The 19,864-nt window shown below is 50.3% G+C and overlaps 6 protein-coding genes across 6 annotated transcripts; 3 read left to right on the forward strand and 3 right to left on the reverse strand.

The window, feature by feature from the left end:
• Positions 1-1,035: 1,035 nt before the first annotated feature.
• On the reverse strand, positions 1,036-1,986 carry EI97DRAFT_60898 (uncharacterized protein). Its single transcript, XM_033802959.1, has 3 exons — positions 1,748-1,986; positions 1,397-1,697; positions 1,036-1,345 (listed from the first exon to the last, which is right to left on the reverse strand). The coding sequence occupies exons 1-3, from the start codon at positions 1,900-1,902 to the stop codon at positions 1,301-1,303; spliced, it is 501 nt and encodes a 166-aa protein (XP_033653464.1). The 5' UTR covers positions 1,903-1,986; the 3' UTR covers positions 1,036-1,300.
• A 1,522-nt stretch (positions 1,987-3,508) lies between these two features.
• Positions 3,509-4,006, forward strand: EI97DRAFT_361297 (uncharacterized protein; the record flags this gene model as incomplete). The annotated part of the gene is made up of 3 exons (XM_033794961.1): positions 3,509-3,664; positions 3,713-3,761; positions 3,888-4,006. Coding segments are annotated over 3 exons (324 nt in total), but the record flags the coding sequence as incomplete, so codon positions are not given.
• A 1,108-nt stretch (positions 4,007-5,114) lies between these two features.
• EI97DRAFT_442901 (uncharacterized protein) lies at positions 5,115-6,834 on the reverse strand (the record flags this gene model as incomplete). Its single annotated transcript, XM_033799782.1, has 3 exons — positions 5,115-5,830; positions 5,974-6,017; positions 6,245-6,834. The coding sequence occupies 3 exons, from the start codon at positions 6,832-6,834 to the stop codon at positions 5,115-5,117; spliced, it is 1,350 nt and encodes a 449-aa protein (XP_033653466.1).
• Positions 6,835-9,710: 2,876 nt separating this feature from the next.
• Positions 9,711-13,168, reverse strand: EI97DRAFT_458926 (uncharacterized protein; the record flags this gene model as incomplete). Its single annotated transcript, XM_033800952.1, has 7 exons — positions 9,711-10,349; positions 10,406-10,748; positions 10,827-10,981; positions 11,038-11,067; positions 11,142-11,442; positions 11,495-11,714; positions 11,785-13,168. The coding sequence occupies 7 exons, from the start codon at positions 13,166-13,168 to the stop codon at positions 9,711-9,713; spliced, it is 3,072 nt and encodes a 1,023-aa protein (XP_033653467.1).
• A 558-nt stretch (positions 13,169-13,726) lies between these two features.
• Positions 13,727-15,055, forward strand: EI97DRAFT_458927 (uncharacterized protein; the record flags this gene model as incomplete). Its single annotated transcript, XM_033800953.1, has 1 exon — positions 13,727-15,055. One exon carries the CDS (start codon positions 13,727-13,729, stop codon positions 15,053-15,055), a length of 1,329 nt encoding a protein of 442 aa, XP_033653468.1.
• Positions 15,056-15,736: 681 nt separating this feature from the next.
• Positions 15,737-16,445, forward strand: EI97DRAFT_433863 (uncharacterized protein). Its single transcript, XM_033798475.1, has 2 exons — positions 15,737-16,036; positions 16,084-16,445. The coding sequence occupies exons 1-2, from the start codon at positions 16,009-16,011 to the stop codon at positions 16,410-16,412; spliced, it is 357 nt and encodes a 118-aa protein (XP_033653469.1). The 5' UTR covers positions 15,737-16,008; the 3' UTR covers positions 16,413-16,445.
• Positions 16,446-19,864: the final 3,419 nt, after the last annotated feature.

Genomic DNA, 19,864 nt, shown 5'->3' on the forward strand with positions numbered 1-19,864 from the left:
GCACCACTTAGTGAGAGCGGCGAAGATGCAGTAAAAACGCGCAGCTGAACGGAGTTAAAGTGTCTCTTGAAGGCACATATATAACAGGGTATATTGCAAGTCTATTCGCATAGTCACGGAACCGGACGTTTCAACGCGATCTTCCATCGTTGCTGGTGCTAAAGACTGTCGCTAACGGCGAAAGCGATGAGTGGCACGGGTGCAATCCAGTCAGGATTCAACGTTGCCTCAGACACTCTCCGACGAGGTTATACCGTAGTATCACACGGAGTCTTGCTGTGTCTTTGTGACTCAAGTTCAAGTCGAGGTGCTGTGCTGTGAGTGACACATAGATGATGGAGGCGCGGCGGCAGGGAGAAGGCATAGTTGTTGGCACGACCTGGCGGAGTCGCTGACAATGCCGTTTCCAAGCGAGAGAGCTGAGTGCTGGAAACAGCTTAAATTTGTACACATCACTCATGAAAATAGGGCACACGTGTGCTTCGACGGATATGAGTGAGTGGCTATGAAAGGGGTAGGCAGTGCTAGGGCGCGAGGACTTTCCTACTTGCGATGCACAACCGCGCCGGTCGCTGATATTCTGGGGCTCTGCGCACTCATGCTAGAAACTAAGGAGAGAAGGCTTCTTCTTCTCTTGCCTGAGGAAGTCCCTGCTGTTAAGAACAGCCTAATGTTAGAGTGTGAATGGACAAGAGTTGCACCGACTAAAAGTATGCGAGTGTGACACAGAGCACGGCCATGGATGTATTTGCATTTCATACATGCGCTAGAATTTAGACTGCGCCAGACTTGCTCACGGTCATGGATCTCAGGTCATGACGACCGTAGTATTGCACTGATGTCTGGATATAGACGTGTACATACGTGCGCGGCAGTTTGGCAGATCATCCTAAGGCACGCCACGCTTCACTTCCGATTGAATTCCTTCCCAAGCGATTCTAGTTGCGTCTGTAAGTGTCGTCATGCTATGCGCAAACTGGAATTTCTATCTTGTCCTGACAATTTACAATACTTGCCATCTCTCACATTTGACTTGTTCACTGTCGAGGCGGATATTCAAGATTGAAGAAAAAGCCGCGAATATAACCCGCTTCAGACTTCTCAAAATGACATCTTACCATGTGCTTTGATCGGCGCCCATACCATCCTTCAAAACCCTAAGAATTTATGTGATATTGCGGCTCCCAACTCCAATGTACTCCAACATGTTTTGTGCATACGCCCATACTAGCATTATCCGCCCCTCAAGCCTGTTCCATCCCCAGTTGTAAGCTCAATTTCCCGGATTTTCTTGCGGCCTTCACGTCGATACTCGATCACTGCTATACATAAGTATACAAAGTATCTGAGTGCTGTTAGTCATAGGTGAAGATATGATGTTAAAGGACCAACTTACAGAATCATAAGAAAACATGTTAGAAACGTACTGGTTACGATCAAACCAAGCGGCACCCCCCTCCCAGAGCGGAAATCTATAGCGATCCAGATACAGCGTATAGCATAAGTCGAATGCGTACTCGCCCCAGTAATTACAGTTGCTCCACAAGCCAAGCGTAGTGGACCATGAAGCAAGCTGAATGCTGGCCATAATGACGGGGTATACTAACGTGATTTTTTGCACGCGGTAGAGCGCGGAATTGACGGAAGCGAGTATTAAAGTGACAATAGGGGTAAGAATGTACAACGGGATTGTACCTCTTAGATTCTTTCAGTCGTGAGTCAACCCGATGCAGAATAGGCAACTTACCTTTTGACGGGGAGTTCATCTTCCGTTATTCGAAAGTGGTCGGCTCGAGGCGCACGCCAAAGCACGATTATCAGGGCGATGTTGACTCCTAAAAGAAGCAAACTAAGGCCGAACGCGGTCGACTCCAGGACAATGCGCCGGTGGTAATTGTACATCTTTCCCGTTTCTTAAGTCTTCGGAGGTATGCGTGAAGAGAGACTTGCAAAACTGCAACTGGTAATGCGTGGGAGGTCGAAAGGAGCCGTATCACGGAAGTCTGGGAGAGCGGTCCTGGAAGACTAGGTATGGGGCACGTAGTCTTATGCGACACTTGGACAAGTTCGCAAGTGTTTCATATATCAATGGTTCACACAAGTCCCTCTTCAACGAAGCGCAGCTGAGTGGCTTAGTGCGGCGAGATCGGTTACACCCCGACATGCGGCACAGCATCCTCAACGAGCAGCAGCGCCACGGCGAGAGGCATCCATCTCTGGCGAACAAACTCAAAACAAGGCAAAGACGATGCAGGCTCGAACGAGCGGATTGGACTCCTGAATAACTCCGTCAAAGCTCCTTTCAGCAGGAACATTGGTTCTGGGGTCATACCTTAGGGCAGCTAGCAGCGACAGAGTCCGTCGACACTGGGACGCAAATCCGCTTGCCTACACATGCCTGGTCTATATATACATGGTGTGCATATAGAGTTCCAAGTCGAGTGCTTCGGGGCTAAGAAATTAGCCACAGGAGCTAGGCAGAGTTCGCGTCAGTGTTAAGATTATCTAGAAGGATACATATTCAACACAATAATCCGGAATGCGGAGACTACCTCTCCGGAGAGGAGAAGCCTTGCCTTTGAATCTGTTAACAAGGGCCTGAAAGCCACAAGTTCAGGCTGGTTTTCCGATATAACCCGATAATACACATGGGATGCGCACATTGATAGGCTTCAGTCTTGAGAATGCATGCGGCGTCGGAAAGTTCAGACAAACAGTGGCATTCATTGAGGCACTGACGGCGGCCTTATCTCTGAGCAGTCTGGAATTGCTGGGATCTTAATTTAGACAAGCGAAACCGTTCTCTTACTTTCGAAGAGTCATACGACGTTGAGATGCTGAGTACAGCTTTATAAAGGTGAAGATGTATTAGCCTAGATGTGATGCTGAAGTTGAAGACTACAGGCCTGCGGCATATAAGTGCGAGTTTCCACGAGTTCTCAGGCTTGGATTGTTTGAAAGTCAGCAGATATTTTCGTCTGCGGCGGTATGAGCACAGCGTCTGTTTTGAGGCAACCGGCAGCTGCAAGGTTTCAGCAGTCCATGAGGTCCTCTCGCCTCACCTGTAGCTGGAATACAGCGCCGTACGGGGGCCTAACATCATCAGCCTCTCTAACGACAATCCCGATGGACGAGAATTGAAGGCCTAAAGCTGTGCCGCCGGACTGTTCCATCTTGAAGCAATGCAAAAGGATGCCACAGTCTCTGACCACTGTGTCATTAAAGTAGGCCTCGCTGTCTCTATACGCCTTTGTGGCGCCTCAAAACACGATTAAAACGAGCTCGTATCTGATACATTCTCTGTCGACCGAATTATTATCTCTGCCAAGGTTGCTGATTCAATATGTTTCCTTTCTATCTCGCTCTTCTGTTGCCTATGATTCCTTCCGGGTGGTGTTACCCTTATCCGGGAATGCGTAAGGGTCGCAGTGCCCTTGGGCCATCGAGCCTTTTCGGTGAAAATATCTTTGAAGAGCTCCTGGAGAAAATGAGGCAGCGTAAGGCGGAAATCCCTCCCAGGCCTCCAGGCGTGGACCCAGCCGCCTTTCATGCGAGCCAGTTCGACAACTTCGACGCTATAGCGGAAAAATATGGCTTTGACGACTTGAATCCTGCTGTTCAGCACGCCCCAGTGTTTCTGTACGCTAGAACTGACCCGACCATGGTACGTTAAGGTTTTCGAATCAAGTCGGACCTTCTCACAATCCTTTAGGACCCATGCTATCCAGAGGGTGCGTTAAATCATGGAAGTTGTGGGAACGGTCCCAATCTATGGCACACATCCAAGCGCTTCCATCAATCCGGGTGCTGACTGCAGGAATCCGGGGCCCTAAACAGGAGGTAAGGTCTTTGGCCATCGTCTGTTGTACACCTTTTAATTTTGCCAGCTTATTCTAAAGGGGGTAGCTTCCCAGTCTACGTGAGCGCAGCTTACTGCCCAGATAAAGAAGGCCATTCTTCTGAGGGAGAGTGGAGAATCAACTACGACGTGTATTATGTGCACGATTCGCACCTGTTTCAGGGACATAGACATGACTGGGAAGGCGTGGCCATTGTCTTCAAGATGACCGTAATCATCCGCAAGTCGGCCCATGCTAAGCTGGTACAAAAACAATACACTGACACTACCTTAGGAATGAAAATTGGTACATGGCTTCAGCTGTAATCTTCCACCGACACGAGCACTACGATCGATACGACTGGAAGGATATACAGACAGTCTTTGGGGAAGAAGATGTCCGAGAAGAAACCTATGGTACTTTGAAGAAGCATCCGAAGGTCTACGTAGGGTTTTTCTCTCACTCAGCATTTCGCGACAAGTGTGATCTTTCGGATGCATGTACACAGATCAATCCACAGCCGCGTAAGTCGTTGGAATCTCTCAAAGAACGCTTGTTTACTGACTGTAAGACTTAGCGATGAGTAAGAAGGAGTACCGTTCAAACGACTGGTACCGTCTCGTCAACAGTACGGACCTATACATTTACAAGACTGTCCATGCTGATTGGAATTACGGCAAGGCAACCTCTACTCCATGGAAAAATCATGACATAATGTGCACATTTGCGGCGTAGCGCCCAAAGAGATCTGGAGAGTTGCTTCGACGAGGGAGATTCAATCGCCGAGGGGGAATTACTGCGGGCAGCCATTCTAACCGACTCGTATGGATGGAAGAAGTGTTGCTAGGCGCGTTAGTAATTGTAAAGACACACAATTTCCGATTTGTTTAAGCCACAGTTGTTACCGGAAATGACGCCTGCTCCATGCATTGCTGGTGGAGCTGCCTCCAATGATGAGGAATAGTCAAAGAACCCTCCATCACTGACTGATTCACGTGGGGCGCTACCGTTCACGACGCAACATGTCGCTTGAAATTACCTTGACCTCTTGTCAGGAAGACGGCGCCCACTCTCTCTTTTGGGGCTTCTGCAAAACTCAAAATTCACTGGCAGCTTCATGAATTTTGACGCCACTGTTAGTCAAGAAAGGAACACAAGAGCTGAATGAGCTCTAGCTAAGATTCGCCTGGGAAGCACAAGGGTACATGCTTCACAATTTACATTTCCCAACCCTCTCCCCACGCAGCAACCATGAACTCCCTGTTCACCACACCTCTATTTCTCATCCTCTACAAGCGCAACTCTTGGAAGCACCAACTCCTCTGTCGAAATCAGTGTACTCAGATGCCAGTTAACCATCTCTACACCATTCCCTCCTACCGTCCCACTAACACCTACGAGCACTGCCCGTGGATAAGACATAAAAGAGTAATTCTTGGCCGTTGCAGCGTCGAACTTCCCCACTGTAAAGTTTGTCGTCTGACTTGGGCTCTTGTCTCCAGATGCTGTCAGCCAGATCCGCAGACCTTTGAGATTGTCCATGTTATTGACCTCCCGATGCTGATTGCTCGATAGAGTGATTATCGAGGTATCCCCTGGACTTAAATATAACCTTTTCTCCTGAGCACCAGTGTGGTTCTTGTCACCAACGCTCATAACAGCGTTATTGGTAAAGTGCATATCCATACCCCAAATCTCATTATCGGTCGCCCAGAACTTTAGTGAGTCGATCACAGCGCGGTGCCGCAGCTGGTGCGTACAGAAGGGGCTTCCTTGCGATTCGCCGAAGTGCGCAGTTGACCAGGCTATTTGATCGCATTTGGACATTGGGAGGTTATTGAGAGAGATGGCGGAATCGTTGGAGAAGTTGGTTGCGAGCGAGGGGGTTAGGAGCGTGATGATAGCGAGGGTGGTTACAGGTGCGTTGCTTAAAATCATTTTGAACAGCAAAGGTTGATGCTTAGAATAACTCTGAACGTGCGACCGCGATACTATAGAATATATGAAAAACGAAGGGAACTGTCTAAAAAGGTGTGTCGTGGACACGGAGGAAGTTATATAGTTCAGCAATCCTGACTCACCCCCTTCATTGTCAGAAGTTGCACCTGTCATTGACCCCAGAGTCACAACGCACTTTGTCCAGAGAACATGACTTGTGTTTGGGGCTTGGAATATTGGCTATACAAGTTGTTGCAATTCCCCATCGTAGTAGACATTGTGGTTGCATCAAGTCGGCGAGAGGCATCGGAGATAATAGAGAAGGCAGCCCGAATCCGCGCTGCCATGATTGCCGAAGCACCGCTTATATCTAAGCCCTATACCGGACCCTTCGGGACCGCCTATGCGAGATTAGCTTGACTGCCCAAACTCCACAGCTGGGAGGTAAGAGTGTCAATGCGACTTACACCAAGTCCACGGTCCCGTTCGCTGGGGATTCAATTAGATAGTAGCTGATCTGCTCAATGCCATTCATGCCATAGCGCCCACTGATCCCCGCCAAACCTGTGTACTCCCGCGTATCGGGATTCATCGCCCCTGTGTTGTTCGTGTTGCCTGCAAGAAACATCTGGCCGCTGGACAGCTCAACGCCAATGCCTTGTATGGAGCCAGCTTGAGGGGGGACGCTGGCCGTGACATGTCTTATGGTGTCATTTTGGGTGATGCTCACTTGTGTATGAGAAAGTGCGGTTGTATTGGAGACCCCCACTTGGGATCCCACAATCCTGGTGACGTTGTGAGGGAAGTAGATCTGAAGACCGAACACATGGTACTCATCGAACCACGCCTCGAGACCAGTAACTACGTCGCCGTCCATTCCCGTTGCACAGAAGTTGTTGCTGGTTGAATTTCCAAATTGGCGGGAATAGTACCCGTTCAATTTGCTTTCGCATTCGGTGATATCTGTATACGCGGCGAACAACGGGGACGTAGCCGTGGCAGAATGCAGTAGGGCCATCAAATCCAATACTAGGGGAAGATAGATCATGGTCGGCATGGTTTTTGTTCCGGTGTTGTGAGACGTAGTGGCTGGTGATTTGATTGAATAAATTGATCAAGAAAACGGGGTGTAGATCACCGCAGATGGTTAGATAAATAAGCCGAAAGAGAAACCACCTAGGCCCTCACACCTGAGGCCATATTACCTTTTATATACTCCTCCCAGGCATTGCCATTGTTTATCCGAATGCCACGTATTTCTAGAAGTCATGCGGCGTTGGAAGAGGCACCTGTAAACTGATTGCGAAACGGACTTCACGATCAAGGATGAGAGTGGCAAGCTCCACCACTATTGCAACATTTCCAACCTGTCCTCTTTCCCGAGACTGAGAGGAACTGGAGGGAAGTGGCAATATGCGGCGCAGACGGCGAGGCTGCAAGGGGCAGGCGCGGTGACTTCATGCCTGGAAGGACCTAAGTAGCGCAAATCCATCAGATCCGTAGTTGACACATTGAAACGGACTGGTGTGTCGCAAGAAGATGGACTATAGAATTGACCATGTGTTCATTTAATCCTAAGGGACAACTTGGCGCAGTGCATGTGGCACCGATGAGTCGATGACGACGGAGACGAATTGCTAATCTACACTTATTTTTTGATGATATTGGCGGAGTAACATACCCAAAGTAAACATAAATCATACCTCTGATCGCGTGACAGACTTTCCTCCTCCTACACTATGACAAAACCTGCTCCTTCTCGGCCCCAACCCATACAGTCCCCGGAGGCACATTTCAATCGAACGTAACGGCGTTCCTGGTAGTTTGTATTGCTGAAGTGTTGTTTGTGAGATGCTTATTGAACAGCCTTCGTTCCACATGCTGTGGTATTCCGATTTGAGTTCTATCCTGCGAGGGATAACTCACCTTCTTCAGATTCGCAAACCGTTGCGAGTCGACAGCGTCGCGAAACATTCACAAGTTCTAACGCGTGTTACTCCTTCGGCTAGACCATATTCGGATGAACTGGGGGGCGGAATTCAGGATAGATGTAGCACCAAGTGGGAAGCAAGTGTTCCACTGTCGTAGTAGCCGCGTGCACTATCGCACGTTTGCTGCCGAATACAGCCCTTGACAGAAATAGATGCGGCTGAGGCTGGAGATTCAGTGACTAGATGTTGATTTAAAACAGGGCCTTTCTTCAATCACCTAATATCGCTACCTAGGTAATAGTAGTGTTCCACGGCTGGCTGGGAGGCCAAGTCGGCCAGGACCAATATCTATCATAATTGACTTAGTAGTCTGCCAGTCAATGTAATAACACAGAAACAGAACCGTCATCGCCGACTATACATAGCTAAAATGTCATTGTGCTGCCAAATTTGCTAGTTCATTTGGCGAGGCAGTGCACTATACAAACATCATGGGCTGATGGTGGCTAACGGCACGTGATCAGGTTTCGAAAACCAGTTACGCAAAGCCGAGCGGCACAGCTCACTTCATTTAAGTAGCAATAAACTTCGAGGCTTCTTTGCAACACTCAGTTGCCGCGAATCGTGTTTTGTGAGCCTGTCTAGTCACATTTCGAACCATTCAGATCCTCAGTCTTCTCTAGGTTAGACATAACATCATCGCAACGCATGCTATCGATCTGCCTAGAAGCAACGTCGGCCTCGGTGAAAGATCATTACATCGACATAACGTCATAAAATCAAGCCTTTCTAGCACCCACCGTTATCGCAGCATGAACGACCCGCAATCACCACTTGAGATCTTTCGGTCCCATTTCCACGCCTCACAAGCCAATCAAAGCTCTTCAGCATCTATCTCAGAAGCCGCTTCAGATTCTCTAGCATTTTACGTAGTGTCGTACCCCGACCACGCTGAAGCCCTTTACAAATCATGCGAGGCCATCCAAGAGTTCGGTCTCCACAACCCTCAAGGCATCGAGTCCGCCTTGCAGACTTATGGCATGATGGCTGCAATACTACCAGATAAGGTAGAGAACGCATACGGAAAAGGAAAAGCGGCTGCAATAGGCCAGTTGAAATGGCGGTTTATCGAAAGAACCGCGCAATTTCCTTCAAGGGGGAAGCAAGCCATAAGACGCTGGGCGCGAGATGAGGTTAGCGGCAGATTTTGGTCAGGAATGCGACCAGCCATCCATCAGATTCAGCAGCGCAGAGGTGCGCCAGGCATTTTCCAATGTCCTCGCCCGTGTCCAAAGCTTCAAGGAAAGGAGGAATGATCACATCGTTGCTCTGGCAATGCTGGGACGGGCGCATGCCATGGATATTGCGAAGATCAACCGTGGTCAATTTTTCGGTGACCATATCGCAGCTCTTGTGGACACAGCATTGCTCCTGGAGCAAAGGTCAAGTCCAGAGTGGAGAAAGGTCGATTTCGTGGCTGAATGTGTGCTCTTGGGGTCGTGCGCGAAGGCGTTGTTTGAAACTAGCCAAACGATACGAAGGAGCGAAAATCTGAGAACTGAAGGGAAGGTCCCGATTTCTGAGTTAAGATCTAGAGCTGAGTGATGGTGCGTTCGCGCATCGATATGGTGGTTTTGAGGCCATGATACATGCAGCGGTATGTCTATCGATTCCCATTTTTCAGTCGTGGAAGCTGATCTGATGTAGAAAGTTCTAGAGAACATCACCCCAACACCCAGAGATGAGTCAAGCAAAACGTTGTTTGTGTGGAATGACTGGGTGTTCTAAGGGTTGGAGCACACCCGATATGCCAGTGGTGCGCTTATTGCGCTATTGCACCTCAACTAGATTTGCATACCGACGATACAACACGACACATTGAACGGCTCAGAGAGATGTTTCTCGAGGCCCGCTGCCAATGGTGATGGAGCCAGTATGTGAGGTGTCAAACACGATTCCAGTCTGAACACTCAAATCTTCCTCTATCAAGAAAGACTGGCTGCTAGACAGCCTGGTAGAGTGAGTCAATGAAAGCTTTCAGTTTCTCTCTCGTCTCATTGGTCTTGTCAGGATTATACTTCTCGTCCAACACCAACTGCTCTTGATCTGAGAGCTTAGGAAGATATCGCCAGATGGGTACGAACTTCCTGTCATTCTTGGACAGATTCTTGAAGGCATTTTTCATGTTGTTGGAAGCTCTAAGCGGATCTGGGCCGCGGGGATCACGCGGAGCAAGCAACCTCTCGCAATAGATCAACACTCCTGCTATCCCCGCTGCCACAGCTGTGGCGATCGAGCTTCCGGACAAACCCGCCTCTAGTTTTCCCCACAGCTTTGTTTCAGGAGTGAGCTGCGGAGATTCTCCAGGCAAGAGGAAGTCACTCTTGCTCTCTGAAACCCAGGATAGTACAGTACCGGTTGCAGTTGCGGCCCCGATCTTGATGCAACTCGTGTTTTTGCCTGGATAGGTGTTGTCAGGCGCAGTGGGACCTTCGTCAATGGAAGAACAGAACATGCTGATGCCCTGATTGGCGGCGTCTTGGAGAGCTTCATCCAAGCCCTTGTGTTGACGGTCATCAGAGCGAATGGACCAACTCATGGAGATAATATCGACATTTCGCTCAATGGCCCACTCGATTGCCTAGCGGTCGCGGTCAGCCGTATAACAGGGCACCGGCATAATCTTTATGGACTCACCTCCGTCGCCGACTCTGGAGTGAAAGACCTCCGACCGTTCTGTCCAGGTAACACTTCGAGTTGAGCAATGTAAAGCTTGACGACTGGGCAGACTTTACAGATGAGCTGCGCCATCAACGTTCCGTGAGGCCCCGACGGTACGTAATAAGCTCCAGCGCGTCCAGAAAACTCGCTCAGAGGTGCGAATGATTCCCCACCTTGAATTCTGCCGGAGAAAATGTCCAGTGCTGTATTGATCCCGTCATCAATGATAGCAATTTTTATGGGATCAACGGGATGACTTGGTTGGGCTTGCTCGAGAAACGCACCGAACTCCTCCACAGATTTCCACCACTTGGATTCGCTGTGTTGTTGTCAGTCACCATGTCCTGCTTCGTCTACCATGTACGCCGCACTCTAGTGGTAGACTGCGGATACTCACGTTATTCTCTCGGTCCCCTGCTTAGCGAACACGTCGTCATAATTCTGGCTGGGGGTGTGACGCTTCCATGTAAACACAACGTCGGGTTTTTGTTTTTTCAGTTCTTCCCCGAACGTCTTCATATAGGCCTGCAGCCGCTTCGGTCTTTCCAGCCCCTGTAGAGTGCACAGAGTCAGCCACCACCTTGCCGCAGTCCGGGAGTTGTACCAACCTCTTGGACATTGATATGAACGACTTTTAGCTATGAGGATAGCAGCGTTAGCGTACCAAAGCTCTTTGTGGTAAAGGAGCGGTTTGAGGGGTACGGTAACTCACTTTCGGAAGCATAGCAAGCCCGGATGAACTGGACCACCCCATCAAGACAGCATTATTTCCTGAGGAGTATAACGTGACATTTGTCACGTTTCTCGCAGAATTCAAGATAACTTGGCAAGACAAATCGACCTTGTACCAGTTCCACACACGGACGTCGAAGCCAGCCATGCATGCCTCAATCGCTTGATCAGAGTGACATGGTTCCAAGTCATCTACCACTGTCACCTTCAGGATAGACCCTACATGGTTCTCTCTGAGCCACTTAAAGATCGAGTACATATCGGTCCGACCCTTTCCCTTTCTACATGATGTCACAATCAGCAAGCTCAAAAATGGTGGATGAAGGACAGTACATTTTGTCGACCGCCTGGGGTTCTCCATTCTTTCCCGGTTCCTTCGAGTCCGTTTTATCCTCCGGTAGGTCCACCTCCTCGTCGTTTTTAACAATAAGCCGCGGAATGGCAACTTCCTTGAGTAGGCCTTCGAACCGTAGAACGTTTCCCAACCCGTCCAGAAAATCCGAGTCCACACTGGGATGAGGCAAGCCGACAAGATTGAATTCGAGGACTCGCTCTGCGAGAAGAAGAGGAAGAACTGTATGAGCAACATGCAACCATACCGGCTGGACTAGGAAGATGCTTACCTTCACCTGGCCTATACAAAGCCTTCATCGCGTCTCGACGGCCATAGTTGCTCACGATGTATTCTCGCATATAATGCAACACAGGGTCCTTGACGATTTTGTCTTGACGCTCCTTGTCATCCCTGAGTCCACTCACATCATTCCTCTCCGTCATAGGGTCTCCGTTGGTGAGCTCGCTTTCCACCACGTCCGCATCTTGCTCTTGGTAGGCATCCAGGCGGGCCTGAAACGGGGTGCTTCCCTCTTCATGCTTCTTCAGTAGAACATCAGGTCTGGCCTTGATCAACTTTTTTACGATAGCCAACAGATCGAAGCGTTTTGGTCGATTCGGAAGCGTTCTCGGTTGCTCCTTCGTCGTCGCAGCACCAAGGAGATTGCCGACCGCTTCGCGGAAGCGTTTGACGTGCGGATCGGAAGCGTCGTCGAGGATGTCGAGTTTGCGGACGCCTGTCTTGAAGAATTTGTCCGCTTCCATGACCGGACAGGTCACGATAAGGCTATCGCGCTTCACCCGTGTCACATGCGGTGGAGTCGAGTTTTTGGCCTCTACCTCACTGATTTGCGATGGGGATTCAACTCTATTTACTACAGATCGTTTTTGTTCTCGCAGAGCAGCTTGACATCGGTCGTACTCTTCGTCGTCGTCTGGAGTTGGGAGCCAAGATGTGGCGGCGAAATGGAGCGGTGTCATGCCTGGACACCCTCTCTGGGCATCCCTGATATGATCTGTGGAACAAGCAGTAAAGATATCGTCAAGCGGATTGATGCCGCCGTCGCTACTAGATGCATTCTTATTGTCGTTGATCGAACTGTGTTGGTTGCGCCTTTCTGTGTCGCCTGTTTCCATAACCTTGTCAAGGATGGCCTCGGTGAATGGGCTCCTGTGCCAGATGGCCCGATGGAGACAGGTCAGGGCCACCATGGAGTAGTCCTCAAGCAGAGCCCGTACTTCGCTAGCCCGTTCCAGCACCATAAAGACGAAAGCGTGGTTCTGATTCATCAGTGCCAGGTGAAGAGGCTGATAACCCCCCGCGTCTCTGCATTGCAATAAAGGCCGGTAATTCTTGATCGCCCAAGCCGTGAAATCTGCATAATGATGAAACTCTCGGCCGTCCGTGTCTTTGGCTATGATGTGCAGCACTTCATCCTCAGCTCTTCCACCACCATAGGTACTACTCCCCGTCGTTTGGCCCCTTTCAAGACGCTTCAGATGCTTATCTCTGAACGGTCCGTAAGATGCACTGTCCTGAAAGTCAATTTTCAGCTTCTTCACATCGTCGACGACATCTTGAGCAGACGTGATAGGATGTGACTCCGCTTTCCGCATCCCCTGCAGGAAGCCATATGTTACCTGCGGCCTCCTTGGAGGCGCAAAAGAGGGCATGGCTGCGAAGAGAAGTGTGTTGCAGTACTCCTGGATTAGCGAAAAGGAAGGTGGAACTTGAAGAGTCGAGCAACACGATCTTGCGCTCAGAAATTAGGCTGTCCTTGAGGCTTTTGGCGTTACTAAGCTCGTGCCAAACCCATGGGGGCCTTGCCGTTCCTGTTGGTAGGGAATGCAATGTAGTGTGGTTACACGGCAGGATACATATATATACCGCGCCTCCACCTTCGCCGACCACCCCTACCAGTGTGGAATAGCTTTACGCACCAGACCTGGTCGAGAGCGGTCCTTGGCATAGTGCGTGTTATCTGGGAGGACGAATACTCCGGCTGCAGCTTCTGTCCAGGTGCCGTCCAGTAAGATTATTAATGCAGTTATGGGAGTACGGGAACGTGAATTGCGACAGCAGTATATCTTGCGGGCCATTGCACCCTTCCGGCTATCTATCCGGAAGCAAGGTAGTTGTCAGCTTTGCCCACCATCCAAGGTGATCGTAGCCAGAACCATACGACTACGATTACAGTCCCAAGGATCATTTTGCTTTCCTTACCGCCGGCTATGACCGACATGGACCTCACGTTTGACCTAATCCCCGAGGGGGGTGCTAACAGCTTTCACTTGCTCAATGACGATGACGAAGTTTTCCGAACCATCTGGGCTCAGACGACCAACAATGAAGCGCCATTGAGTGTGCGAGTCAAGCTTGCTGAAGTACACCATGGCCGGATGGTGCACGAGTCGAAGAGCTACGAGGCAACACTTTTGGTTTTCGAGATTCGGTTCGAGAGCGTGCTGCAGGAGCGCAGGTACAAATCTGCCCAGGTCACCTTCGAATTCTTCGACAAGGAAGGAAAGGCCAGACGGGATCCCCATGTCGTCAAACTGGCGCCCGAAAACATGCACTGGCTGAACAAGACGACCAAGGACAAGACGAGCAGCCGCGAGACGACCGTGGGAGCTAGGGTCGGCCCGGAAATAGCTGGTGCGGAAGCCAACACGCGCTGGACGGTCGAGTACACGGAGCCAAAGAAGTTCAAGGCGACGCTGGCCGGGAAGCCGCATTTCAGCAAGGGTCGTCTCTATCACCAGAACCATAATGCTGTCACATGGACGATGCAGGAGAACCAGAATGAGCAGGACGGCATCCCCTCCTTTCTGCAGACCGCGGTGCTTCTCAAAAGAAGTCACAGTGGGCCCTTTTACGCCAAGCTGCGTATCAAGAGCAGCGTCGACTTCGTTGCCCGTCTGCGTCGCGCCTTTCCCTTCACCACCGATCAGGACAGGCGCATTGATCCCGTGGTGTTTACACCCGGTAGCGTTCAGATGCGGAACTCGAGCATTACCGGTATGACCGACGCGGATCTCAACCACATGCACGACCTGCCCCTCCCAAACTACTTCAAGGTCAGTCTCTCCGAGGAAGACTCTCTGACTCCACCAATTGCCGACAGACCGAGTCACACTGGGGTTGTACAGCTGCCACAACAGGACCCGTCAGCTGCCAAGTCGACAGTGTCCCAGGCGAGCATACCTTCGGAGGAACATTTGGAAGAGAAACAGCCAGCTCCCGAATCAGCTGCCGACAGGGACTCAGCTTCGGGTATATCAGCTCCTGATCCAGGGGCGTCCACCGAGAAAGTGAAAGAGGTGAAGGCCCTGGGATTGCCTTCTTCAACCCTCACCAGCTTGTCGGCGGTTGGACAGTCTGTGGCTGAAGCTGCCAATAAAGCAGCAGAGGCAGCACGAGCGGCAGCTCAAGCTGCATCTGCTGCAGTCGAGGCCGCAAATAGGGCGAGAGTCGCTGCGGAGACAGCTGCATTGGCTGCAGCGGAAGCCGCCTTGATTGCGGTGGATGCGGAACGTGTGGGGGCTAGAATCAGGGATTGATGCGGGTGCTGACCCATGTCGAGGAGGAGAAGTTTCCCATGATTGGCGCACTTGCATTAGTCTACCTTACTCGGTAGTACGAACACTCTGCAGTACCATAGGAGGTACAGGGTCTATCTGACATGCATACTCAGTACATATGTCCATGCAGGAGACCTCCAGTTTCGACGTCTCGTATCCCAGCCATCGACGTTCATGGATTCCTAAGTCGAATATTGTGGTCTGAAATATTTCCAATTCTTTCAGCTCTGCTTGAGTCTCGAGATTGATGTCATCCCAGGTGAGGCCTTGAATCACACAGTACCCTACTGTAAATCACAGCTGCCACCGTGAATGCGTCTGGTCGTTTGAGCACGTTCTTTTCCAGAATCGTGGCAGACGCCGTCTGTTGCTTCCACATGTCTCTGTATGTCCGCATCCCGCATCATCTCTTCTCAGCCTCCTCGTGCCCCTCTCCCCGTTCTCCTTCTCGTCGATTCCTTGTGCAGCCGGTTTTCACGCCATCCGTGCTGACTTTGTCTTCTTATCGCCCAGCATCGTCCTCATTAACGGTTTGAATGACTCTGCCGAGTCAAAGGCGCAAAGAGATTCACGACGCACTCACCTTCTCTCGACTCTCGTTCCAGACACCGAAGTGAAGTTTTTTGACTTCCTCGACAATGAGATTGAATTTTTGGATCACTCGTATCTCCGGAAAAGGAGTAGGGATATAATCAGCTCCTTGCAGCAGTGGGAAACTGCTCGATCGAAGGTTCTACAATTCAGATTCACTCTATTCTTCGCTGATCAAGTGCTAGATCAATTCGACGCCGGTCGCTGTTGTTTTTCTGGCGCACACGATAGGGGCTACCCTTGTGAAGCAGGTTGAGCCAACCATGTCCCAGCCAGAGAGGGTAAAGAAAACTAATTTGGAGCGAGATTCTTCTTCTTGCCTTGGCGCACTCTAGCTACCAATGGCTGGCCTTTGGAGCTGCAGGACTTGTATGTTCTGACCTAACCATACGATAAATCCAAACTCACACGAAAAGCACTTTTTCGAATCACCATCTTTCACGGAGCCAGGGCTGTGGGACCGCTTTTTGATTCAGGCTCTAGCTATCGGGGACATTCGCGGGCCCACGCCCTCTCAGTTGTTTTCGGTCTTACCCGATGCGCTATCCAAAGTCGAGCAGGAATTCGCCTCAGCCTCGCAAGGCTTCAAAATCATTCTACACGAGGAACCCCAGCTGCGGAATGTGAGTACTCTGTCGAATTGAAGGTACGTCCACTTACACCTAGGAGTACGATGATGGACGTACTCGCCTTTGGGCCTTTGATAAGAATGATTCGAGCCTTCACGAGGTCGTACAGGGCATAAGGGAGGACTTCAGAAGGAAAACCATCGGTATGCTCATCTCAAACCCTTGTACTAAACCCCGCTGTTGTTCTTGAATCGTTACTCTTCTCTTGTCCTAGTAGACAATATGACTGACGTCGTTACTCCTGGTAGGGATGCAAAAGGGGTTCCAACTCTTGCAGCGTCGGTTATCGCCATCCACAATTTCACTGGGTCGTTTAAAGGCCATGGTCACCAATACAGAGTCAACAAAGTGGATATTGACTGATCCGACCTACAAAACGTGGATGTCAAGCACAGCTCCAGCCGTCTTGGGCATAGCCGGCGCCTCTGGTTCTGGAGGCACCCATGTCTCTTCTCATGTCACTTCAGCCTTGACAATGGTCAAGGAAGTTTCCGAGATCTTAATCCTGAGCTTTAATTTTGCTCGCTGGGATTCAAGAAGAAACTCGGAGCAAGCTTTTCTCTCCTCACTCATTCGGCAGCTGCTGACTTTGAGCCCTCAACTTTACCGAACGGTGAAAACCATCGCTGAAATTCTGCTAACAAAATCCAATTTTACTTGCAGGCAGCTTCTGGCTATCTTGGGCTCTCTACTGTCGAGATTGGACCCACATCGAAAGGTGTTTCTGGTGATCAATGCTGCCGACCAGTGTCTCCAACCTCTTGAAAAGGAACTTGCATATCTCCTTTCAACTCCATCCATCGCAGAATCACTGAAGATTGTGGTGACGACCTCTACACCACTTAAGCTTCCAGAGAATATCCCGTATCACGAGATATCTCTCTCGAATGTTAACGTATCAGACTCTATCCGGGGCACCGTGAAACAAAGGGTGGCACGGATCATGATTCTAAAACCGGCTTGGAAGGATTCCAAAGAGGCCATTGTTGAGAGACTGTGCGCCGAAGGCTGCACATATCTCCAGGTAATGCTGAACTTGGCCATGCTAGAACGAAATTATACGCCCTCGACGAGGAGGGGAATCCGACAGTTCCTCTCCAACAAAGTACCCCAGCCACAAGAAATCTTCAAGATAGCTGTGGGCGGATTGAGTCAGGGTGGATCAGAGACCTTATTGTTGAACTGGGTCTTCCATGCTCTGCGACCACTTACAGTCACTGAGCTGGCGGTGGCGCTGACGCTCACCGCCAACAAGGAGGTCACAGGGGAATCGATATTTTTCACCATCTGTGAGGAAGTCTCCTCAACGGTAGTGAGAGATATTGTGAACTCGCTTGCGGCAATTATCAAGCTCGTGGATGACGAGGTCATGCCTATCCACCACACAACTCGCGCATACTTCGAGGCAGAGAAAGGATTGCTCATACCGAATTTCCATGAGTTGGCGGCAACGCGTTCTCTCGCGTACTTGTCCGCATGCTCGGGAACCTCTACCGCAGCTCCAACTGGCGCCGATGACCTCAGCCAACCTTGTGGAGAAATTGAGGTGGCTAAGGCATTCTTAGACTACGCTGGAACCTACTGGGCGGAGCACTACAAGCTTGAAGCTTCGCCGACAACGGCCTTGAATAACGAAGTCACCCGGTTTCTTAAGTCTGCTACAGACGCCTTCAACGACTGGGTAGAGAAAGCCGAAAAGGTGTTTCAATGGCCTAAAGACGCCATTAACGCAAGTGACGCGTTGCTGTTGGCAACCCAGCTGGGGTTCCAGCCGGTCGTGCTTCAGATGATCAAGGACGAAGAAGACAAAGGTGCACTTACACCGGATCGAATTGTAGCAGCCTTGGCTGCTTCAGCACGTACGATCAATGACGATGTTTTCCATGATCTACTAAAAAAGGTCCCTCCTGATTCGGACCTTGCGCCAGTCCTTTGTGTCGCAGCAGAGTACGGGCATACTGAGATTGTCCGTTTGCTCATGGGACGTAATGATGTTGTCAGCTCTCTATCAGAGAACAAATGTCGGGAAAGCAAAGCTCCTTTACTTCTCGCAGTTGAGAACGGTCACACGGCGACTGTCGAAATCCTTCTATCACATGGCTATCCTATAACCATTTCTGAGGATTTGGATCAAGACGGCGAGGTATCCAGCTCTCGGACGAATGCGATACATCTTGCGGCGCAATTGGGGGATGCTGAAACATTACTGCTCCTGCAACGTCTGCGGCCGGACGAGTTCCGATCCCTCGTGGGCTCTCCAAACGTCGATGGCAAATCACCGTTGCAACTCTGTTGCATCGCAGGCTCATTGCCGGCTTTTGATATTCTCTTCAGTGTTTCTGAAATAAGTGATTTCCAGCTTCATCAACTCCTCTGCGTAGCAGCAGAGTTGGGCCACCTCGCAATTGTGGATCGATTGCTCTCCGTGGGTGCGTCAATTGTTGATAGGACAGAGGGTACCACAACAGGTCCTCTACCACTAGCGGCCGAGAATGGCCATTACGCTGTTGTCCGTAGGCTTTTGGCGGAAGGAGAAAAGCTATTCACCGATACAACAGATAATATGGAAGCAACTGCGCCCGCCACGCTCTGGAAATCACAACTCTCGTCGAGTTTCGGTGTTTCCTTCAACGATAACGACCACTATGATTGCCGGATTGTGGCGCTTTTGGCCCCTTATCGCGACACTTCAGGAGGTAATGATGGAGATGCCATGGGAAAGGCCGTCTATTCTGGCCAGCTTGATACTATCAAGGTCCTCATCGACGCCGGAATCTCAATCCACGTAACCCGAGACGATTCTTCCCGATACAACTGGTTGATAGATAGGGCCATCAGTGGAAATCGTCCGGACAGCATACGATTTCTCTTGGACCAAGGCATAGCTGTTCAGTGGGACGAGATTTACTCAGAAACATCCATACATTATGCAGCTCGTCTTGGCCACAGCCAATGCGTCCGCGAATTACTTAAAAATGCTACCCCTGAAGTTGTTTGGCGCAAGAATGCGAACAACACAACGGCATTCGAACTTGCTGTTGAAACCGGAGACGCTACGGTTGTTGAGGCCTTTCTGGACTGGAAAGATGGCGATGCGCTCTTTGAGCCGCATCATATGGCTCACCAGCGCCGGCCACCAAGAGTCCTCCTCATGGCTCTCAGAAGCTGCAATTTGGATCTCATCCGTCTCCTGCTTAACGCTGGCTGGACTGCAAACGCTGCAGATTCGAGGTCGCAGGATCCACCGTTACACGTTGCCATAGAAGTTGGTAAGGACGACATCATAGAGCTGCTTCTTACGGGATTGACAAATCCCGACGTCAGAAACAATAAAGGAGAGACTGCTCTGCATATTGCTGTCCAATGCAAGTCAGTAACCTCCATCAAGCTTCTTCTCAATTCCAACGCCAACCCCAAGCTTGTGGACAACGAAGGCCTGTCCCCACTTCACCTCGCTGTCAAATTGAAAAACAAGAGCTTGGTTGCGGCTCTCTTAGGGTTTGAGGCAGATCAATTGGTTGATGGGGAAGCACACATGATTGCTGAGAATGCTCTCCCACAAAAGGAC

This window comes from Westerdykella ornata (genome assembly GCF_010094085.1).
Source record: "Westerdykella ornata strain CBS 379.55 unplaced genomic scaffold EI97scaffold_12, whole genome shotgun sequence".
Lineage (NCBI taxonomy): Eukaryota > Fungi > Ascomycota > Dothideomycetes > Pleosporales > Sporormiaceae > Westerdykella > Westerdykella ornata.